Source organism: Cherax quadricarinatus, chromosome 17, assembly GCF_038502225.1.
Source record: "Cherax quadricarinatus isolate ZL_2023a chromosome 17, ASM3850222v1, whole genome shotgun sequence".
NCBI lineage: Eukaryota > Metazoa > Arthropoda > Malacostraca > Decapoda > Parastacidae > Cherax > Cherax quadricarinatus.
Genome location: NC_091308.1, coordinates 24,181,805 through 24,205,715, shown reverse-complemented (window position 1 = coordinate 24,205,715; position 23,911 = coordinate 24,181,805). Strand labels below are relative to the sequence as shown.

At 38.5% G+C, this 23,911-nt stretch overlaps 1 protein-coding gene across 2 annotated transcripts in view; it reads left to right on the top strand.

Moving 5' to 3' along the window:
- The window catches only part of gukh (GUK-holder), a 1,015,958-nt gene that overhangs the window by 867,874 nt on the left and 124,173 nt on the right, over positions 1-23,911 (top strand). For both annotated transcript variants that reach the window (XM_070085874.1, XM_070085875.1), the window contains exon 8: positions 14,634-14,852. In XM_070085874.1, coding sequence (XP_069941975.1) covers positions 14,634-14,852 — 219 coding nt within the window. The remainder of the gene's footprint in view (positions 1-14,633; positions 14,853-23,911) is intronic.

Here is a 23,911-nt window from a genome sequence, read left to right as displayed (position 1 = left end):
CACTCTGAATTTTCTGCATAATATTTACACCACACATTGCCCTTAGACAGGACATCTCAACTGCCTCCAACCACCTCCTTGCTGCAGCATTTACAACCCACAACTGCTATACTTTCATATATTCTCTTCTTTGCCTCCATAGATAACGTTTTTTGTCTCCACATATACCTCAAAGCACTGCTGGCCTTTTTTCCCTCATCAATTCTATGATTAACCTCATCCTTCATAAATTCACCTGCCGACACGTCAACTCCCAAATATCTGAAAACATTCACTTCTTCCATACTCCTCCTCCCCAATTTGGTATCCAATTTTTCTTTATCTAAATCATTTGATACCCTCATCACCTTACTCTTTTCTATGTTCACTTTCAACTTTCTACCTTTACACACACTCCCAAACTCGTCCACTAACCTTTGCAATTTTTCTTTAGAATCTCCCATAAGCACAGCATCATCAGCAAAAAGTAACTGTGTCAATTCCCATTTTGTATTTGATTCCCCATAATTTAATCCCACCCCTCTCCTGAACACCTTAGCATTTACTTCTTTTACAACCCCATCTGTAAATATATTAAACAACCATGGTGACATTACACATCCCTGTCTAAGACCTACTTTTACCGGGAAGTAGTCCCCCTCTCTTCCACACACCCTAACCTGAGCCTCACTATCCTCATAAAAACTCTTTACAGCATTTAGTAACTTACCACCTATTCCATATACAGTGGAATCTCTACTTGTGAATTTAATCCGTTCCACGACCTTGCTCGCACTTGGATTTGCTCTTTTGCAGAGTCAATTTTCCTCATTTAAATTAATTGAAATGCAATTAATCAGTTCCAGTGGAATTCTGTGCTTCAATAATTTCGCTAATATCAACTCTACGGCTTATTTATCTGTCTCACTTCATCTAATATGACATAATAAACAATATAAATAACATGGAAACCTGATATATACTCTAGAATGAATAAAATATGTCATTATATATGTGGCGGTGGCGGCGAATACAACCATAAAAACCATACAAAAATACCGCTAAGGGGTGGCTAATTGCTGAGAAGTGAACTCCATTATTTATGCTTAGATTTCTTTAATTTTTGGTGTACGTTAAGAAGCATCTTCCCATCATACATTGCCCAAGTTTCAATAAGATAGTCCAACAAACAAATGAGATACAATTCCCTAGATCAAGAGCAAGAGCCCTTCACCAGCATCAAGGAACCTGCCTTGAGGTCTGCTCCCTTGTGGAAATTTTGCTCGCGTATGGAAACAAAAAAGCGACCCATCGACTCCTCGTATTTGGAAAAACTCGCATGTGGATGCACTCTCAAGTAGAGGTTCCACTGTACTTGCAACATCTGCCACATTGCTCCCCTATCCACTGTATCATATGCCTTTACTAAATCCATAAATGCAATAAAAACTTCCCTACCTTTATCTAAATACTGTTCACATATATGCTTCAATGTAAACACTTGATCTACACATCCCCTACCCACTCTAAAACCTCCTTGCTCATCCGCAATCCTACATTCTGTCTTACCTCTAATTCTTTCAATAATAACCCTACTGTACACTTTTCCTGGTATACTCAGTAAACTAATTCCTCTATAATTTTTACAATCTCTTTTGTCCCCCTTCCCTTTATGTAAAGGAACTATACGTGCTCTCTGCCAATCCCTAGGTACCTTTCCCTCTTTCGTACATTTATTAAACAAAAATACCAACCACTCCAACACTATATTCCCCCCTGCTTTTAACATTTCTGTTGTGATCCCGTCAGTTGCAGCTGCTTTATTCCCTTTCATTCTACGTAATGCCTCATGCACCTCCCCAATACTCATATCCTGCTCTTCTTCACTAGTGAAAGATGGTATACCTCCTTGGCCAGTGCAAGGAATTGCCGCCCCCCTTTCTTCGTCGACATTTAAAAGTTCCTCAAAATATTCTCACCATGTACCCAATACTTTCATCTCCCCATCTCCTAACTCCCCTACTCTGTTTTTAACTGACAAATCCATTCGTTCCCTAGGCTTTCTTAACTTGTTTAACTCACTCCAAAATTTTTTCTTGTTTTCATAAAAATTTCTTGACAGTGCCTCTCCCACTCTATCATCTGCTCTCCTTTTGTACTCTCTCACCACTCCCTTCACCCTTCTTTTACTCTCCATATACTCTACTCTTCTTATAACACTTCTGCTTTGTAAAAACCTCTCATAGGCTACCTTTTTCTCTTTTATCACACACTTCACTTCATCATTCCACCAATCACTCCTCTTTCCTCCTGCACCCACCCTCCTATTACCTGGAGTTTACCTGGAGAGAGTTCCGGGGGTCAATGCCCCCGCGGCCCGGTCTGTGACCAGGCCTGCTGGTGGATCAGAGCCTGATCAACCAGGCTGTTGCTGCTGGCTGCACGCAAACCAACATACGAGCCACATCCCGGATGATCAGGAACCGACTTTAGGTGCTTGTCCAGTGCCAGCTTGAAGACTGCCAGGGGTCTGTTGGTAATCCCCCTTATGTATGCTGGGAGGCAGTTGAACACTCTCGGGCCCCTGACACTTATTGTATGGTCTCTTAACGTGCTAGTGACACCCCCTGCTTTTCATTGGGGGATGGTGCATCGTCTGCCAAGTCTTTTGCTTTCGTAGTGAGTGATTTTCGTGTGCAAGTTCGGTACTAGTCCCTCTAGGATTTTCCAGGTGTATATAATCATGTATCTCTCCTGCCTGCATTCCAGGGAATACAGGTTTAGGAACCTCAAGCGCTCCCAGTAATTGAGGTGTTTTATCTCCGTTATGCGCGCCGTGAAGGTTCTCTGTACATTTTCTAGGTCAGCAATTTCACCTGCCTTGAAAGGTGCTGTTAGTGTGCAGCAATATTCCAGCCTAGATAGAACAAGTGACCTGAAGAGTGTCATCATGGGCTTGGCCTCCCTAGTTTTGAAGGTTCTCATTATCCATCCTGTCATTTTTCTAGCAGATGCGATTGATACAATGTTATGGTCCTTGAAGGTGAGATCCTCCGACATGATCACTCCCAGGTCTTTGACGTTGGTGTTTTGCTCTATTTTGTGGCCAGAATTTGAACTCTGATGAAGATTTAATTTCCTCGTGTTTACCATATCTGAGTAATTGAAATTTCTCATCGTTGAACTTCATTTTGTTTTCTGCAGCCCACTGAAAGATTTGGTTGATGTCCGCCTGGAGCCTTGCAGTGTCTGCAATGGAAGACACTGTCATGCAGATTCGGGTGTCATCTGCAAAGGAAGACACGGTGCTGTGGCTGACATCCTTGTCTATGTCGGATATGAGGATGAGGAACAAGATGGGAGCGAGTACTGTGCCTTGTGGAACAGAGCTTTTCACCGTAGCTGCCTCGGACTTTACTCTGTTGACGACTACTCTCTGTGTTCTGTTAGTGAGGAAATTATAGATCCATCGACCGACTTTTCCTGTTATTCCTTTAGCACGCATTTTGTGCGCTATTACACCATGGTCACACTTGTCGAAGGCTTTTGCAAAGTCTGTATATATTACATCTGCATTCTTTTTGTCTTCTAGTGCATTTAGGGCCTTGTCGTAGTGATCCAATAATTGAGACAGACAGGAGCGACCTGTTCTAAACCCATGTTGCCCTGGGTTGTGTAACTGATGGGTTTCTAGATGGGTGGTGATCTTGCTTCTTAGGACCCTTTCAAAGATTTTTATGATATGGGATGTTAGTGCTATTGGTCTGTAGTTCTTTGCTGTTGCTTTACTGCCCCCTTTGTGGAGTGGGGCTATGTCTGTTGTTTTTAGTAACTGTGGGACGACCCCCGTGTCCATGCTCCCTCTCCATAGGATGGAAAAGGCTCGTGATAGGGGCTTCTTGCAGTTCTTGATGAACACGGAGTTCCATGAGTCTGGCCCTGGGGCAGAGTGCATGGGCATGTCATTTATCGCCTGTTCGAAGTCATTTGGCGTCAGGATAACATCGGATAGGCTTCTGTTAATCAAATTTTGTGGCTCTCTCATAAAAAATTCATTTTGATCTTCGACTCTCAGTCTGGTTAGCGGCTTGCTAAAAACTGAGTCATATTGGGACTTGAGTAGCTCACTCATTTCCTTGCTGTCATCTGTGTAGGACCCATCTTGTTTAAGTAGGGGCCCAATACTGGAGATTGTTCTCGACTTTGATTTGGCATAGGAGAAGAAATACTTTGGGTTTCTTTCGATTTCATTTATGGCTTTTAGTTCTTCCCGCGATTCCTGACTAATATAAGATTCCTTTAGCTTAAGTTCGATGCTTGCTATTTCTCTGACCAGTGTCTCCCTTCGCATTTCAGATATATTGACCTCTTTTAGCCACTCTGTTATTCTTTTCCATCGCCTGTAAAGGGAGCGCCTGTCTCTTTCTATTTTACATCTACTCCTCCTTTTTCTTAGAGGAATAAGCCTTGTGCATACATCGAGTGCCACCAAGTAAATCTGTTCTAGGCATAAGTTGGGGTCTGTGTTGCTTAGTACGTATATCTTCCCAGCTTATATCGGTTAGGACTTGGTTTACTTGGTCCCACTTTATGTTTTTGTTATTGAAGTTGAATTTGGTGAATGCTCCCTCGTGACTATAACCACAAACTTCTGCTCCACATTCTAATACTGCATTTTTAAAACTATTCCAACCCTCTTTAACCCCTCCACTATTCATACTTGCACCAGCCCACCTTTCTGCCAATAGTTGCTTATATCTCATTCGAACTTCCTCCTCCCTTAGTTTATACACTTTCACCTCCCTCTTACTTGTTGTTGCCATTTTCCTCTTTTCCAATCTACCTCTTACTGTAACTGTAGCTACAACTAAATAATGATCTGATATATCAGTTGCCCCTCTATAAACTTGTACATCCTGGAGCCTACCCATCAACCTTTTATCCACCAATACATAATCTAACAAACTACTTTCATTACTTGCTATATCATACCTTGTATATTTATTTATCCTCTTCTTCATAAAATATGTATTACTTATTACCAAACCTCTTTCTACACATAGCTCAATTAAAGGCTCCCCATTTTCATTTACCCCTGGCATCCCAAATTTACCTACTATTCCCTCCACAACATTTTTACCCACTTAGCATTGAAATCCCCAACCACCATTACTCTCACACTTGGTTCAAAACTCCCCATGCATTAATTCAACATTTCCCAAAATCTCTCTCTCTCTCTCTCCTCTACACTTCTGTCTTCTCCAGGTGCATATACGCTTACTGTAACCCACTTTTCACATCCAACCTTTATTTTACTCCGCATAATCCTTGAATTAATACATTTATAGTCCCTCTTTTCCTGCCATAGCTTATCCTTCAACATTATAGCTACTCCTTGTTTAGCTCTAACTCTATTTGAAACCCCTGACCTAATCCCATTTATTCCTCTCCACTGAAACTCTCCCACCCCCTTCAGCTTTGTTTCACTTAAAGCCAGGACATCCAGCTTCTTCTCATTCATTACATCCACAATCATCTCTTTCTTATCATTCGCACAACATCCACGCACATTCAGACTTCCCACTTCGACAATTTTCTTCATATTCTTTTTAGTAATTATTACAGGAAAAGGGCTACTAGCCCATTGTTCCTGGTATTTTAGTTGACTTTTACAACACGCATGGCTTACGGAGGAAAGATTCTTATTCCACATCCCCATGGATATAAAAGGAAAAGTAATAAGACCAAGAGCTATTAACCCTTAAATGGTCCAAACGTATATATACGTTTTTTCAACATCTGAAAGTATGTAAAAAAATGTAGATTTTTTTTTTGTTTTACATGTGAAAATATGTAAAAAAAAACTTATCTACATTTTTTTTTGTTATATTTGAAAATATGTAAAAAAAAAGTAGATCTACTTTTGTAGCACTACGAATTTGAACGTCGATCTGTTTGGACCGTTTAAGGGTTAAGATAAAATCAAAGAAATCTCAGATGAGTGTGTATAAATAAACATGTACATGTATGTGTAGTGTGACCTAAATGTGTGTGTGTGTGTGTGTGTGTGTGTGTGTATATACATATGGTAGACAGCAACCACCCAGGGAAGTACTACCGTCCTGCCAGATGACTGTGAAACAGAAACCTGTAACTGTTTTGCATGATGGTAGGATTGCTGGTTTCTTTTTCTGTCTCATAAACACGCTAGATAACAGGGATATCTTGCTACTCCTACTTACACTTTGGTCACACTTCACAGACACGCACATGCATATATATATATACATACATCTAGGTTTTTCTCCTTTTTCTAAATAGCTCTTGTTCCTCTTTATTTCTTCTATTGTCCATGGGGAAGTGGAAAAGAATCTTTCCTCCGTAAGCCATGTGTGTCGTATGAGGCGACTAAAATGCCGGGAGCAATGGGCTAGTAACCCCTTCTCCTGTAGACATTTACTAAAAAAGAGAAGAAGAAAAACTTTATAAAACTGGGATGCTTAAATGTGCGTGGATGTAGTGCGGATGACAAGAAACAGATGATTGCTGATGTTATGAATGAAAAGAAGTTGAAGGGGGTAGGGGAGTTTCGGTGGGGGGAAATAAATGGGATGAAATCTGGAGTATCTGAGAGAGTTAGAGCAAAGGAAGGGGTAGTAGTAATGTTGAATGATCAGTTATGGAAGGAGAAAAGAGAATATGAATGTGTAAATTCAAGAATTATATGGATTAAAGTAAAGGTTGGATGCGAGAAGTGGGTCATAATAAGCGTGTATGCACCTGGAGAAGAGAGGAATGCAGAGGAGAGAGAGAGATTTTGGGAGATGTTAAGTGAATGTATAGGAGCCTTTGAGCCAAGTGAGAGAGTAATTGTGGTAGGGGACCTGAATGCTAAAGTAGGAGAAACTTTAAGAGAGGGTGTGGTAGGTAAGTTTGCGGTGCCAGGTGTAAATGATAATGGGAGCCCTTTGATTGAACTTTGTATAGAAAGGGGTTTAGTTATAGGTAATACATATTTTAAGAAAAAGAGGATAAATAAGTGTACAAGATATGATGTAGGGCGAAATGACAGTAGTTTGTTGGATTATGTATTGGTAGATAAAAGACTGTTGAGTAGACTTCAGGATGTACATGTTTATAGAGGGGCCACAGATATATCAGATCACTTTCTAATTGTAGCTACACTGAGAGTAAAAGGTAGATGGGATACAAGGAGAATAGAAGCATCAGGGAAGAGAGAGGTGAAGGTTTATAAACTAAAAGAGGAGGCAGTTAGGGTAAGATATAAACAGCTATTGGAGGATAGATGGGCTAATGAGAGCATAGGCAATGGGGTCGAAGAGGTATGGGGTAGGTTTAAAAATGTAGTGTTAGAGTGTTCAGCAGAAGTTTGTGGTTACAGGAAAGTGGGTGCAGGAGGGAAGAGGAGCGATTGGTGGAATGATGATGTGAAGAGAGTAGTAAGGGAGAAAAAGTTAGCATATGAGAAGTTTTTACTAAGTAGAAGTGATGCAAGGAGGGAAGAGTATATGGAGAAAAAGAGAGAGGTTAAGAGAGTGGTGAAGCAATGTAAAAAGAGAGCAAATGAGAGAGTGGGTGAGATGTTATCAACAAATTTTGTTGAAAATAAGAAAAAGTTTTGGAGTGAGATTAACAAGTTAAGGAAGCCTAGAGAACAAATGGATTTGTCAGTTAAAAATAGGAGAGGAGAGTTATTAAATGGAGAGTTAGAGGTATTGGGAAGATGGAGGGAATATTTTGAGGAATTGTTAAATGTTGATGAAGATAGGGAAGCTGTGATTTCGTGTATAGGGCAAGGAGGAACAACATCTTATAGGAGTGAGGAAGAGCCAGTTGTGAGTGTGGGGGAAGTTCGTGAGGCAGTAGGTAAAATGAAAGGGGGTAAGGCAGCTGGGATTGATGGGATAAAGATAGAAATGTTAAAAGCAGGTGGGGATATAGTTTTGGAGTAGTTGGTGCAATTATTTAATAAATGTATGGAAGAGGGTAAGGTACCTAGGGATTGGCAGAGAGCATGCATAGTTCCTTTGTATAAAGGCAAAGGGGATAAAAGAGAGTGCAAAAATTATAGGGGGGATAAGTCTGTTGAGTATACCTGGCAAAGTGTATAGTAGAGTTATTATTGAAAGAATTAAGAATAAGACGGAGAATAGGATAGCAGATGAACAAGGAGGGTTTAGGAAAGGTAGGGGGTGTGTGGACCAGGTGTTTACAGTGAAACATATAAGTGAACAGTATTTAGATAAAGAGGTCTTTGTGGCATTTATGGATTTGGAAAAGGCATATGACAGGGTGGATAGGTGGGCAATGTGGCAGACGTTGCAGGTGTATGGTGTAGGAGTGAGGTTACTGAAAGCAGTGAAGAGTTTTTACGAGGATAGTGAGGCTCAAGTTAGAGTATGTAGGAAAGAGGGAAATTATTTCCCAGTTAAAGTAGGCCTTAGACAAGGATGTGTGATGTCACCGTGGCTGTTTAATATATTTATAGATGGGGTTGTAAGAGAAGTAAATGCGAGGGTCTTGGCAAGAGGCGTGGAGTTAAAAGATAAAGAATCACACATAAAGTGGGAGTTGTCACAGTTGATCTTTGCTGATGACACTGTGCTCTTGGGAGATTCTGAAGAGAAGTTGCAGAGATTGGTGGATGAATTTGGTAGGGTGTGCAAAAGAAGAAAATTGAAAGTGAATACAGGAAAGAGTAAGGTTATGAGGATAACAAAAAGATTAGGTGATGAAAGATTGGATATCAGATTGGAGGGAGAGAGTATGGAGTAGGTGAATGTATTCAGATATTTGGGAGTGGACGTGTCAGCGGATGGGTCTATGAAAAATGAGGTGAATCATAGAATTGATGAGGGGAAAAGGGTGAGTGGTGCACTTAGGAGTCTGTGGAGACAAAGAACTTTGTCCTTGGAGGCAAAGAGGGGAATGTATGAGAGTATAGTTTTACCAACGCTCTTATATGGGTGTGAAGCATGGGTGATGAATGTTGCAGCGAGGAGAAGGCTGGAGGCAGTGGAGATGTCGTGTCTGAGAGCAATGTGTGGTGTGAATATAATGCAGAGAATTCGTAGTTTGGAAGTTAGGAGGAAGTGCGGGATTACCAAAACTGTTGTCCAGAGGGCTGAGGAAGGGTTGTTGAGGTGGTTCGGACATGTAGAGAGAATGGAGCGAAACAGAATGACTTAAAGAGTGTATCAGTCTGTAGTGGAAGGAAGGCGGGGTAGGGGTCGGCCTAGGAAGGGTTGGAGGGAGGGGGTAAAGGAGGTTTTGTGTGCGAGGGGCTTGGACTTCCAGCAGGTATGCGTGAGCGTGTTTGATAGGAGTGAATGGAGACAAATGGTTTTTAATACTTGACGTGCTGTTGGAGTGTGAGCAAAGTAACATTTATGAAGGGATTCAGGGAAACCGGCAGGCCGGACTTGAGTCCTGGAGATGGGAAGTACAGTGCCTGCACTCTGAAGGAGGGGTGTTAATGTTGCAGTTTAAAAACTGTAGTGTAAAGCACCCTTCTGGCAAGACAGTGATGGAGTGAATGATGGTGAAAGTTTTTCTTTTTCGGGCCACCCTGCCTTGGTGGGAATCGGCCGGTGTGATAATAAAAAAAAATAATAATAACATACATATATATATACATATTATATATATACATATATATATATATACATATATATATATACATATTATATATATATATATATATATATATATATGCAAAACAACCACTCTGAAAGAATAGAGAAATTCCAAGCGCTTTCGTGACTACTCACATTATCAAGTTCCTTGATAATGTGAGTAGTCACGAAAGCGCTTGGAATTTCTCTATTCTTTCAGAGTGGTTGTTTTTGCATATTTTGAAATTACCTGTTTACTGTGATCTTATTGCATATATATATATATATATATATATATATATATATATATATATATATATATATATATATATATATATATATATATATATATATATATATATATAATATATATATAATATATATATAATATATATATATATATATATATATATATATATATATATATATATATATATATATATATATATAGGGAGGTGTTAAGTAAATGTTTAGGGAGTTTGAACCATGTAAAAGAATTAATGCTATGGAGGAGACAGCTGTAGATGGTGTAGTAGGTAAGCTTGGAGTACCAGAGGTAAATGATAACAGGGACCTGTAATTGAGCTGAAAGAAGCTTAACAATTGAGAGTATGAAGCTAAACAAGGAAATGAAATGTAATATATAGCCTAATGATAGCAGTTAGACTGTATATTAGTAGACAAGAGGTTAATTAGTAGACTTATGGATATGCATATTTTGAGAGGAGCAATGAAGATGTCAGATCGTTATTTAGTGGTAGCCATAGTAAAAGTAAGGAGTAGATGGAGTGAAAGAAGACTGACAGCATTGGGCAAGAGAGAAGTGAAAGTAAATGAAATAATCAAGGATATAGCTCTAGAAAGATGTAAACAGCTCCTGGGGCAAAGGTGGGCTAGCAAAAGCTCAGGAAATAAGAAAGTATCAGGTAAATTTAAGAATGAATTGCTAGAGTGAGCGGCAGTCATTAATGATCTTAGGAGGGTGGGTGTGGGTGGTAAGAGACGATTGGTGGAATGAGATAAAGAGGGTAGTAAGGTAGAAGAAATTAGCATATATGGAGGGAAAGAGGTGGTTATAAGAGTAATAAAAGAGTACGACCTCTCCTCGTTTACTGATGACTTGGACTTACAACGGGTTCTCTGACCAGTATGCATACCTAAATAATGTATATTAGAGATGATTTCCTCTATTATGTTTATTACAATATACAGTACACTGTTTTATAAAAATCTAAAAATATACCAGAAATGTTATAAATGGTGCAAAGGTGACATTAACCCTTTGACTGTCGCAACCCCCAATCCTGAGGTGTCTCCTGGTGTCGCAAAATTTAAAAAAAAAAAAATTATTTTTTCTTATGAAATGATAGAGAATCTTTTCCCGATTGTAATGACACCAAAAAAACGAAATTTGATGGAAAACTGACGGAATTATGCTCTTGCAAAGTTAGCGACCTCAGCGTTGTTTACAAATCGGCGATTTCGCCCACTTTGAGCCCTATTTTCGGCTAATTTCCTTGTTCCAGTCGCCCAATCTCATAGCTATTTCTTTAGAACTCCATTTTTTCTATCGATTGAGTACAAGAAACTGCCCATTTACCGATTTCAACTACCTAATAATGTGGTCAGAAATTTGCAATTTGGCCAATTTCACGAAAACTAAAAAATATGACAATTTCAAAATAAGGTTCAGAATGAACAATGCAGACATTCCTGGCTCTAAAATAACATTTTCTTCGTTCATCAGTCACGTCTCCAGGCCCCTCTGATATTACTCTTGCTTTCTATTTTGAATTTTTATTCAAACAAAAAATAGAAGACTTACTATTATGCAGACTACTGCAATACAGTAATAATTGTATAAATAACATCAACCCATTCATGACTGCATATTAGAATGGCTAGTTGGACATTTATTGGACAAGGGCATCATTTGTTTACCTTTGAACATTGGCAAAAATCAAACATTTCCCCTACTTTGAGCTCCATTTCTAGGTTCTTTTTATAGTAAAATGAATCAAAATCACCTCCATTTCTATAATATGTTTTCCATTCTATCAAATGAGACCAAGAAAACGAGAATACAACCATAAATACTATACGAAAATAGACCACAAAGTCTGCATTTTAATTAAAAAAAACAGAGTTTTTTTTTTTCTCATTATGCACTGCGTGCTCCAGGATTTTTTTTATATGGTGCACACTGACCACACAGACCCATTCTCTCACATGTGGGCCTACCAGCTTTCTCCTGCTTGATTTGAAGCCGCTAGAATTTATGAGTATATATACGTCAAACATGGTACCTCGTAAGACGTATATATGTGGCCGCGACAGTGAAAGGGTTAAAACAGTACCAAAGATGATTGACACAAACCCACTACCATTATAGTATGCTCCTCACTTAGTAACGAATTCCTTTACTGATGAGGTCTTAGGAATGGAACTCCGTCATTAACCCTTTGACTGTTGCAACCCCAAATTCTGAAGTGTGTCCTGGTGTCGAAAAATTTTTGGAAAAAAAAAAAAATTCTAATGAAATGATAGAGAATCTTTTCCTGGTGGTAATGACACTAAAAGTATGAAATTTGATCAAAAACTTACGGAATTACTCTCCCGCGAAGATAGCAATCTCGGCGATATATACGCATCGGCGATTTTGCCAACTTTGAGCCCTATTTTCGGCCAATTCCATTGTTCCAGTCGACCAAACTCGGCTATTTCTTTAGAACTCCATTTTTTCTATCAATTGAGTACAAGAAACTGCCCATTTACCAATTTCATCTACCCAATAAAGTGGTCAGAAATTGGCAATTTGGCCAATTTCACTCAAAAAAAGATGCCAATTTCAAAATAGGGTCCAGAATAAGCAATGCAGACATTCTTGGAACTAAAATAACATATCCTCTGTTCATTAGTCACATCTCCAGGCCCCTCTTATGTTACTCTTGCTATCTATTTTGATTTTTTTATTCACACAAAAATTAGAAGATTTACTGTTATACAGACTATTGCATTATTGTAAAAATGGTATAAATAATATCAGTGCATTAGTGAAAGAATATTAGACTCCACAGTTGATGTGTATTGGACGTGTGGTGTGATTTGCTTACTCCTGAACATTGGTAAAAATTGAACATTTCCGCTACTTTGAGCTCAATTTCAAGGTCGTTTTCATTGTGAAACTAATCAAAATCATCTCTACTTCTGTAATATGTTTTCCATTTTATCAAATTAGACCAAGAAAACGAGAATACAACCATAAATAATATAGGAAAATACACCTCAAAGTTGGCGTTGTAATCAAAAAACATGGTCGGAGTTTTTTCTCTCATTATGCACTGCGTGCTGCAGGATTTTTTATACAGTGCTCACTGACTACACAGACCCATTCTCTCACATGTGGGCCTACCAGCTTTCTCCTGCTTGTTTTGAAGCTGCTAGAATTATTGAGTATACATACGTCTGAAACACTGGCTCGTAAGACATATATATATGGCCGAAACAGTCAATGGGTTAAGTGAGGAGAGGCTGTATAGTAGGAGAGCCAATGAGAGAATGAACAAGTTTTTATCGGCAACTTTACTAAGGATAAGAAACTGTTTTGAAGAGAGATCAACAAAGTGATGATGCCTGAAGAGCAAATTGGTTTTGTAGTTAAAAATAAAGAGAGGTTATATTAGATGGGAAGTTGTGGGTACTGCAGAGATAAAGAGGATATTTTGACGAGTTGTCAAATATTAAAGATGTAGGGGAGGTAGTGTTTTCACACATTGGTCAGGGAGAATAACATCATATATAAGAGTGAGGAGATGCTTCAGGTGCATGTGAAGAGTGTGAGAAGCAGTGAATAGAATGAAAGGGGTTAAAGCAGCTGGGATAGATTAGATTAAGACAGAGATGTGAAAAGCAGGTGGGGATACAGTGATGGAGTAGTTGATGTATTCATGCAGTATAGAATGAAAGAAAGGAAGGCATCAAAGGTTTGGTAGAGAGCATGCATAGTTCCCTTGTATAAGGGAAAAAAGGGGACAAAAAGGAATGTAAGAATCATGGGGGGAATAAGCTTGTTGAATATACTGGGTAAAGTTGATGTTAGAATTAGTATTAGAAAGGTTAATGGTAAGACAGAAAGTAGGATTGCAGAGGAGCAGGGAGAATTTATGAAGTGTTTGCATTGCAGCACATAAGTAAGCAGTACTAAGATAAGGGTAAAGAGTTGTTTGTTGCATTGAAGGATTTAAAAAAGGCATATGATAGGGTGGATAGGGAAGCCATGTAGCAGATGCTGCAATTGTACAGAATATGAGGTAGGTTACTAAAGTTAGGCTTTGAGTTTCAGGGGCTTGAGCATCCAACAGGCTTATGTAAGTTTGTTAGATAGGGGTGAATGGAGATCATTTTATTTAATGTATGTGTTGTTGGAGTGTGAGCAGGATAACATTATTGAAGGGATTTGGGAAAACTGGTTAGCTGGACTTGTGTCATGGAAGAGAGAAAGGCAGTGTCTGCACTCTCAGAGAGGAGTGGGATGCTGCAGTCTGAGGGTAATCTGAGTTACAATGTAAGCACACTCCTTGCAAGACAGTGAATGAATGAATGATAGTGAATGTGTTTCTTTGTGTTGTCCTGCCTTGGTGGGATAGAGTTGTTGAGGTAAAAAAGTCAAAAGTGAAATTAGATGTATGATGAAATCTTGGAAATGTCAAGTAGAGAAAATGATCAGAGGGTGATTATATGGTATTAGCATATAACATCCAGTACTGTATAAAAATTATGATCTTTTATTTTTCAAAAAGTACATTGCATTGAGTGTGAGTTTTTGAGCATAGCCAAATTACAATGGATATTAGTTGAGCATCTTTTGAATGTGAGTTCTGTTGATACATGTACTTGTTGTTAAACATTTAGTTCCAAAGGTTATTTATATTTTGCCTGAAAAAGGCTTGAGAAATTGAATCCAGATTCAGTCTGTCCATCCATCTATAACTGATGCTTTTGAATGTATTTACTTCACAGGGAAAATGAGTTAATAAATGATCAAAAAGCTGGATCTTCAGGAGCTGAAGTTTCCCAAGTAAACGGGTCCCAGAGGGCCTCTGGGCTCCAACAGAACCACGTTTATGAAAGAGTCAAGAATTCAAAGCGCGAAACTTCTGCAGATAAACACTATCCTCAGAAGTCGCACCTTCCTATATCTTCACACTCGGCAGCAATGAATGTGGCTGTTAAGTTGAGGTATTTCTTGAACATAATGTTCGCATATTTTTATGTATTGATTGGAAGAAGCAATATAGAGAATTTCATCATGCAAAGTGTTTGATAGTAGTATAGGAAAAGAGAAATGTCAGAAACAATATTTTAGCATTATACTAAATGTTAACTTCTTTTTTTCTGGCTTTAGAAGTACATCTCAGCAATCACACAGAATGTAACATATCATTGTGCCCTTATTTAACTAAACATACAAAGAAGTTATCAACTCTCATTAGATGAAGTTAAGAGAAGCACAAGAAAATTGGATAGATCTTCATATTTGAAAAGGCTTCCTCATGGTAGGAGTATATTGTATTTTGGTATGTTGAAAATCTCTCGTGATTGTGATTGCTGTCTTTATATTTGTTTTACTGTGTTTCATTAACAGCTGAGTGACATGTAATCTGATATCCATAATCTGCATAGCATTTTATTAAGCAGTATGGGCAAATTATTCCTTTTCCAAGATTATTTGTTACAGTAGTGTAAGCATATTTGTTTCTGTAAGTAGCTCAGCCAAGCTCTCATATTTTAACATGACTCAAAACTACAGTGAGAAAAAGTTTTTATGGACAACAAATATTTACTTTTGTCTTGAAGTCTGTTTTGAAGACAATGGCTAAATTTGGCTATGAGTATTACTATCACTTCTGCCTGTCATCCAAAATAAGTCCACAACTTTGACAGTGGCAGCATCATTCCCAGATGTTAGAAACTTTAAGAAGAGTGATGTGAAAAAATAGCAAAAACTTTAGAAGAGTATTTGAGTCTTTTTAAAAGTTGCTTTCAGCTTATTACGTATCCCTTTTGCCCTGTTTGGTTTTTTCTGTTGCTCAGTTTCCGGATAATATCTTGAAAATGTTTCTACAATAACTTGAAACATTTTTTTTTATCTCATTGGTTGTCTTTCAGCAAGGTAGGAGACATATACTTTATTCAGTCACTGTCTTGCCAGAATTGTGCTAACAACACATTTCAGATGATCCTCCAACTGCAACATCCTCACGTCTCCTTCAGAATGCAGGCACCTCTCTTCTCACCTCCATGACTCAAGCTGAGCTAACTGTCTTCCCTGAATCCCTTCATAAATGTTACCCTGCTCACGTTCCAACAGCACTTTCATTAAAAACCACCTGTCTTCACTCAATCCGATCTAACACATTCAAACAAGCCTGTTGGATGGTCATGGTCCTAACACTCAAAGCTTCAAGTCTTTTTTTTATCCTTGCCTTTTTCAGCTGTTGTAGCCTTCCTAATTTCATACACATTTTGAAGCATTTAGCAAATATGTCTGGAGATTTTGATCAGTTGTAGAGTGCAAAATTGATAGAGCTGTCATGAGAAGGTTGACATCTAGAAGAATGCTCCAATAATAGTCTTGCAAGTTGTAAGTAAAAGACATATATGCACTGATCAAGATATTTATTAATTAATATTCTGCCATGAGTTGTTTCTTTAGTCTCATAAAGCATTAATGAAGGACTGAAGAAGCCACTCATGGCAAAACATGTCCTTAATAAATGTTCTGATGAGTACATACATGTCTTTTACCTTCAGCTGTAGGGAAATTACACATTTCTAAACTAATTTACATGGATATTTGCAACACCAAAAATTGCCTTATAAAGCAATCAACTATTTCCAATTGCCACAAAAGGAAGCACAGTATTTGGCTAATTTATATTTGAAATGTACCAATACAGTTCTAGACAGCCACAATAAAGTGAATATTGCCTTAAAGTGAATCACAGTCTTTGTTTCACAAACCATCTTAACCCCTTGACTGTTGCAACCCGAAATCCTGAGGTGTCTCCTGGTGTCGCAGAATCTTCCCCCCCCCCCAGTTATTTTTTCTTATGAAATGATAGAGAATCTTTTCCTGATTGTAATGACACCAAAAGAATGAAATCTGATGGAAAACTGATGGAATTATGCTCTCGCAAAGTTACCGACCTTGGTGATATTTACGAATTGGCGATTTCGCTCACTTTGAGCCCTATTTTTGGCTATTTCCATTGTTTCAGTCGACCAAACTCATTTCTGTTTCTTTAGAGCTCCATTTTTTTCTATCGATTGAGTACAAGAAACTGCCCATTTACCGATTTCAACTACCCAATAATGTGGTCAGAAATTTGCAATTTGGCCAATTTCACGAAAATTAAAAAAATATGACAATTTCAAAATAGGGTCCAGGATGAGCAATGCAGACATTCCTGGCTCTAAAATAGCATTTTCTTTGTTCATCAGTTATGTCTCCAGGCTGTTATGCAGACTACTGCAATATTGTAATAATTGTATAAATAATGTCAACCCATTCATGACTGCATATTAGAATGGCTACTTGGACATTTATTGGAAAATGACATCATTTGTTTACTTTTGAACATCGGCAAAAATCAAACATTTCCCTTACTTTGAGCTCCATTTCAAGGTTCTTTTCATACCAAAAAACCAATCAAAATCACCTCTGTTTCTATAATATGTTTTCCATTCTATCAAATGAGACCAAGAAAATGAGAATACAACAATAAATACTATATGAAAATAGACCACAAATTTGGCATTTTAATTAAAAAACGGTTGGAGTTTTTTTTCTCATTATGCACTGCGTGCTGCAGGATTTTTTTTATATGGTGCACACTGACCACATAGACCCATTCTCTCACATGTGGGCCTACTAGCTTTCTTCTGCTTGATTTGAAGCCGCTAGAATTTATGAGTATATATATGTCAAACACTGTGGCTCGTAAGACGTATATATACGACCGAAACAGTCAAAGGGTTAAGAGCATGACAAGCTCCGAAAATAATAAGCATGAATAAAATTGAAGAGTGCTATACGTATTAGCCAAGCACTCTAAAGCGAGCACCGTGTTAGTGAAGCATTCTAAAGCGAGCATTGTATTAGCGAAGCACCATAAAACAAACACCATATTAATGAGGCATGCCTGTATATTGGAATACTTGGAATACTTCAACTATGAGCTATATGTCAAATTTATATTCCAGTGCTGTCAAACATCACAAAACTGTTGAAATCGACTAATCCTTACCACTGCCTGAATATAAGCCAAATTCATGTTTGAATGAATTGTTTAGAAAACCGACAGGTTAATAGAATTTTTAACATGTAGTTGTCATTATGTTTTAAAATAAAGAATTTAAAATTTATAGTAGAGAGGCAGCAAAATATATTATAATTAGTACAATTTACATTAGTGTGTATTTAATTCTTAAAACTGATTTAGCAATCTTGAGTTAATTTGGATTTCTTGAGTAGTTTCAAACTGGGGCATATAAACCACTAAACAGCAGTGAGTGCCATAATATAACATGATAAATCTTAATGACGTGATTGTACAAAACTCACCATAAGGAGGGGTCAAACAGGCCAGTACTATCCAGTGGATAGCACCTTAGCCTGCTAGTTTTAGCACTGGCTTGCCGTGAATTTTGGCTCTCCATACAGAAAGTTGCTATAAAATAAGCATTGTTTAAGGTAATGAATAGTGCTTTAAGTAAATGAGTGGCTTCTTTTAATGGAATAAGTGGCATCTTTTTTGTGTGTGTTTGCTCCCTCTAATATTAGAATCTCGCTGTAGGCACAATATGAGACCACTATATCAATATCCATGGGTCTCGACTATTCAGTTTGCTACCAGCAGGTATCAGAAATATTGCTGGAACAAATGTAGAGGTAATCAGTAGAAGACTGGATCATTACCTCTGCCAAGTGCCAGGCTGTTAACAGCAACATCATGGTTGAATGGGCAATCAACAAGGAAGCCAGGCCTGAGGTTGGATTACAAGGGTGGAAAAGCCCTTAAAATCAGTCACAAGTAAATGACATACAATATGTAACTAATACATGCAGAATAGATGTTTTAATAGATTTGGAAGGAAAGTGAGACAGCGTGTGGAACAAATTTAAAATGGAGCATGGTTTAACAGATGATTGAGATAGTTAACATGGAGTTTGATTTAGGACAAAAACTAAGACAAGCTTATATAATTACTGTACCTATCAGTTTGCAAAAGGAGAGCTCCAGTTCTTAGTCATGCCCCTTACCTTTCAACTAACTGGCATGATTGAGGCTTGTCATGTCTGTTTTTGATTCCCTGTATGGGATTCACTTCCAGTGTATTATTGCACAACTCATTCCACATATTTCTTCCTATTAAAGAAATACTTCCTATTATTCCTGTGGCTATTTTGATGTAGCATGCTGGAGCTTGATATTGTTATTTGCTTTGAATTTTTTGTCAGATGTGTACTACATATAATAAATGCAATATACTTCATGATTACATATTAATAGGTATAATGTATTACCTGTAATACAGTACTTTGTGTTTAGGCAGTGCTATTTGACTTATTTTGTTTGATTATTGTTGTATAGTTTTTATATTTAATTTGCATGGAGTTTCTACTTAGATTGTGTTAAGCACACATGATAAAGATAAAAATAAAGATTTACTTTCTTTGTAAAGGTTACATTGTGTAATTACAATTTTGGTTTGCTAAGTACAAAGAAAGTCACTATCATGCTGGGGCATTTCGGGCAGACTGATCCTAGTACATAATAACTACTTAAATCTAGACAAGATAAGAGTGGTTAGCTTGTATTAAAATCTTTATTTAATCTTAATACTAATGTGAGGTAGTCAAGGTGGAGGTTTATAAGAATAATAATCTTGAAGTTGCACATAATGAAAACAATATTACAATTAATGGTTCAAACAGTAATATTTCATGGATTAGCAGAAGTTTAATAGTCTAGAGGTCACATAATATATGGGAGAGTTGCTTCAAACTGATTAGAAGTTGTTTTGGTTAGTTTGGTTAGTATTGAGAGATAAAATGATTTTTAAGCAAAGTCCTAAAATTTATATGTAGCCAGGGGATCCTTTACTGGTTCAGGTAGTGAATTCTAGATCTTTGGGCCCTTTATGTGAACTGCATTTTTGCATAGTGTGAGACTGACACGAGGGATGTCGAAGAGTGCCTTATGCCTTGTATTGTGACTGTGTGTTCTGTTGTAGCTATCAAGAAGTTTAAGTGGAGGGTTTATATTGGAGTTTAATGTTTTGTACAGTGGACCCCCCATCGAATTCGCAGTTTCAAAATTTGTGGCTTCAGTAATTCGCTGATTTTTCCTTAGAATCTAACTAATAATTGTTTGTGGAAATCCCCGCAAATTAGATTTTTTTTTTTTAATATATAATTTTTATGCGTTTTAACCCTAAATACAGTGGACCCCCAGATTAAGTCGTCATTGGAATAAGTAATACATATTTGGAATAAGTAATGTTTTTCATCAGAATATTGGCTCGGTGAATGTCACTGAACTTCGTATAAGTCATTCGTCTGGAACGTATCCGCGCGGCCTGAGTGTTCCCGATACCCCATGTACAGCCAATGTGCCGCTGTTTACCAGCCAGTGAGGACGATCCCACGAGTTCATACAATACATTTTGTATTATTCCATTCTTTTTAGTGCTTATAAATGCTAAATAAAACACCATGGGCCCAAAGAAAGCTTCTAGTGCCACCCAGCCCTTTGGTAAAGGGCTGAGAGAGAGGGGAGAATGTGCCTTTTTCAGTGATTCTGCAATATGTACAATACTAAAGCAGCAGGAGTCGATAAAAACTATAGCTCCAGCCAGCGATAAGGTGTAGCATTAACCCTTTGACTGTCGAAAGGCCCAATCCTGAAGTGTCTCCTGATGTCGCAAAATATTCGAAAAAAAAAATTATTTTTTCTTATGAGAATGTTAAGATTATTTTTCCGATTGTTTTAGTCCCAAAAAATTTTTTTTCCCATCAGTACTTACCGAGATATAGAGTCCTGAAGTTTGCTGAAATTGATCTGCGAGCGGCAACAGCGGTGACTGCCGCTCACCCGGTAAACTTTGATTTACTTGTATTCTATGGTTTCTTGTTTTTTCACTATTTTATTTTTTCACATAACTTTTGTGGCCTGTGAGACCAAATTATTGTGCAATGTTCAAATATACACTTGTTGAATGTAACACAATTATAGCAAAAACACTCGTATCATTATAATGTTGCTAAAACTTGTTTACACAAACAAACAATGTAAACAAATGTTTATTACGATTGTTTTATAATATATATACATATGTACAATCACTGGACACTTTTCTAGAAGTGCTGCAGCTTGTGGAATTCTTTGAAACATGGGTATAAGCACAATGGTGTCTTACACTCCTCACACATAAAACGAGTGTCTGTGTTTTTGTGGGCGTTTTGTGGTATGTCCACAGACAAAACACCTCTTCTGAGCATTTTTCTTGGCAGTAGTAGCAAGCAGTGGTATGGGGTAGTGATCACCAGGCCTCAGACGAGAGGACATGTGTTGATAATTTTGTGGGCGCTGGTCTATTGCAGGTGTTGTTTCTTGGTACTTGAATGTTATTTGTTTGATGACTGACAAACAAAATTCACCATATTTGGGTTTCTTCTTGGTCTTACCTTATACATATTATAAGCATTCAGCATGGAAATGTCAAGAAGATGGAAAAACAGTTTTATGTACCACTTATAACTCTTGTGAACACAGTCGGCAAACCCAATCTGCATGTCACATTTGTCCACTAAGCACATATTGAGGTTGTAATCCATCACAGCTGCAGGTTTTACAATGGGTTCATTGGTCTCTCTATTCTGCTTGCCAGTGTCTACCATTTCGTGTCGGTGAACTGATGTCAGCAGTGTGACATCACGTTTGTTGCCACCAAAATGCCATGATGTCATTGGCAGCAAACACCTGCACTTCACCTCTACGACTGCCAGCATCGAACCTAGGCATATGTTTACGATTTCTACGCACTGTGCCACACACATGTCATGTTCACTCGCAAGAAATCACTGAGTATAGGGCTTGTGTACCAGTTGTCAGTATATAAAATGTGCCCCTTACCAAGATATGGCTCCATCATTGTTCTAACCACATCACCAGAGATACCCAGTAACTTTCTGGTATCTTCCATTGTTTTACCGCCAGTGTACACAATTATATCCAAAACCAGACCAGTTTTGCAATCACACAGAACAAATAACTTTATACCAAAGCATTTCCTCTTGCTTGGTATATACTGCTTGAATGAGAGTCTTCCTTTGAACAAAATCAAAGACTCGTCAATAACAAGCTTCCTGAAGGGATAAAAATACATACAGCACTTTTGTTTCAGGTACATAAACACACGTCTGATCTTATATAACCTGTCGCTTCTGTCAGGCCTGGTTTTGTCTGAAAAGTGTAACATACGTAACAGTAACACAAATCTGTTCACTGGTATAATGTCACTGAAAGCAGGGGTTGAAATCAGGCAGTCTGTCGCCCAGTATGTGTTGACACTATGCTTATACACATGTGGCATAAGCATTATTGTGGCAAAGAACAGATACATCTCTGCCACAGTTGTGTCCTTCCACTGGTGTAGGCGTGATCTTGGTGACAGAATAGTGTTTGCCATGGTGTACTCACAGTATGTATTGCTTTCCCTGACAATAATGTCCATCAGGGGTTCATCGAAGAACAACTGAAAGCATTCCAGTTCAGTGGGATTGTTCCCAAGTGTACATGATGGCCGTATTCCACTTTGTCCTCCATCAAAGTCATGGGGATTGGGAACAAACTCATCATCTTGCTGCCAATCCCAGATGCGGTCAGCTGGTGCGTTCTGGATATTGTAATGTGGTTGTGGTTGTGGGAGTGTGGGGTCGGGTGAGGCTGGTTGTAGTTGTGCAGAGTCAGCAGCGCGGGTAGTAGCGTGGCCTGCTGCTGGTGTCACATGACTCATGCCACCATCACTATCACCACCACCGCCTGCTGCCTCACTTGCATCATTGATACCCATCGTAACAATATCGTCATCTTCACTATCAGGATGTGGTGTAGGGCCACGGGATGTGCTCCAAGATGTACTCCTTCCTCTTGGAAGAACATATGGCACACTACCAGACCGCATGCGACGTCGTATATACTGCCGCTTCACTGGGGAATATTCACCCTCACTGTCACAACTAGAACTGCTTTCAATAACCTTGAAATCACTATCACTATCACTTGCACTGCTCACATCTGAGTCTTGTACATGGGCAAATAGTTTCCTCTTTTGTCCTGGTACAGGTGAACATGAACGAGCCGGCCCAGCACCAGAGGTGGAAGGTTGTGGGTCATCTGGGTTTTCATCACTAACTATGTTATCCTGGGTAATTTTTTCGGTCACACTTGCTTCAAAACCAGGGAATTCACTTTCACTGACACTATCATCACTGTTTGAGCTATCACTTGGGAACAAAAGACCTCCAATCCGCCGAGGAGTGAGGAACTTCTTACCGTGAGGCATGGTGAAAATGGACTACCAAGATGGCGTTCCCACAATGCACCGCTGAGTCTCAGATTTTTTTCACAGGGTGCACACTGACCACTGAGACCCATTCTCTCTCGTGTAGGCCTACCAGCCCTCTCCCGCTTGATTTGAAGCCACTAGAATTTATGTGTATAGATACGTCAAACACTGTATCTCCCATGACGTATACATACGACCGCGACAGTCAAAGGGTTAACACTGTAGCAAGTAAGTTGAGCAATTGATCGATAGAAAAAGGACAGCACGAAACTGACTCCTCCATTGTTGTTGGTGGTATACAGGGCTACTAACTAACACTGCCTCCTCTGCTGCCACCTTCACCACCACTATGTAAGACTTATCTTTCACTGGCCCTTACACACCCAACAACAAGCAACACACTACCACTCATGACATTCTTAGTGCCATATTTTATTCATTCTAGAGTATATATCATGTTTCTATGTTATTAACATGATAAGCGAAACAAAGCTGAAGGGGGTAGGGGAGTTTCGGTGGGGAGAAATAAATGGGATTAAATCTGGAGTATCTGAGAGAGTTAGAGCTAAGGAAGGGGTAGCAGTAATGTTGAAGGATCAGTTATGGAAGGAGAAAAGAGAATATGAATGTGTAAATTCAAGAATTATGTGGATTAAAGTAAA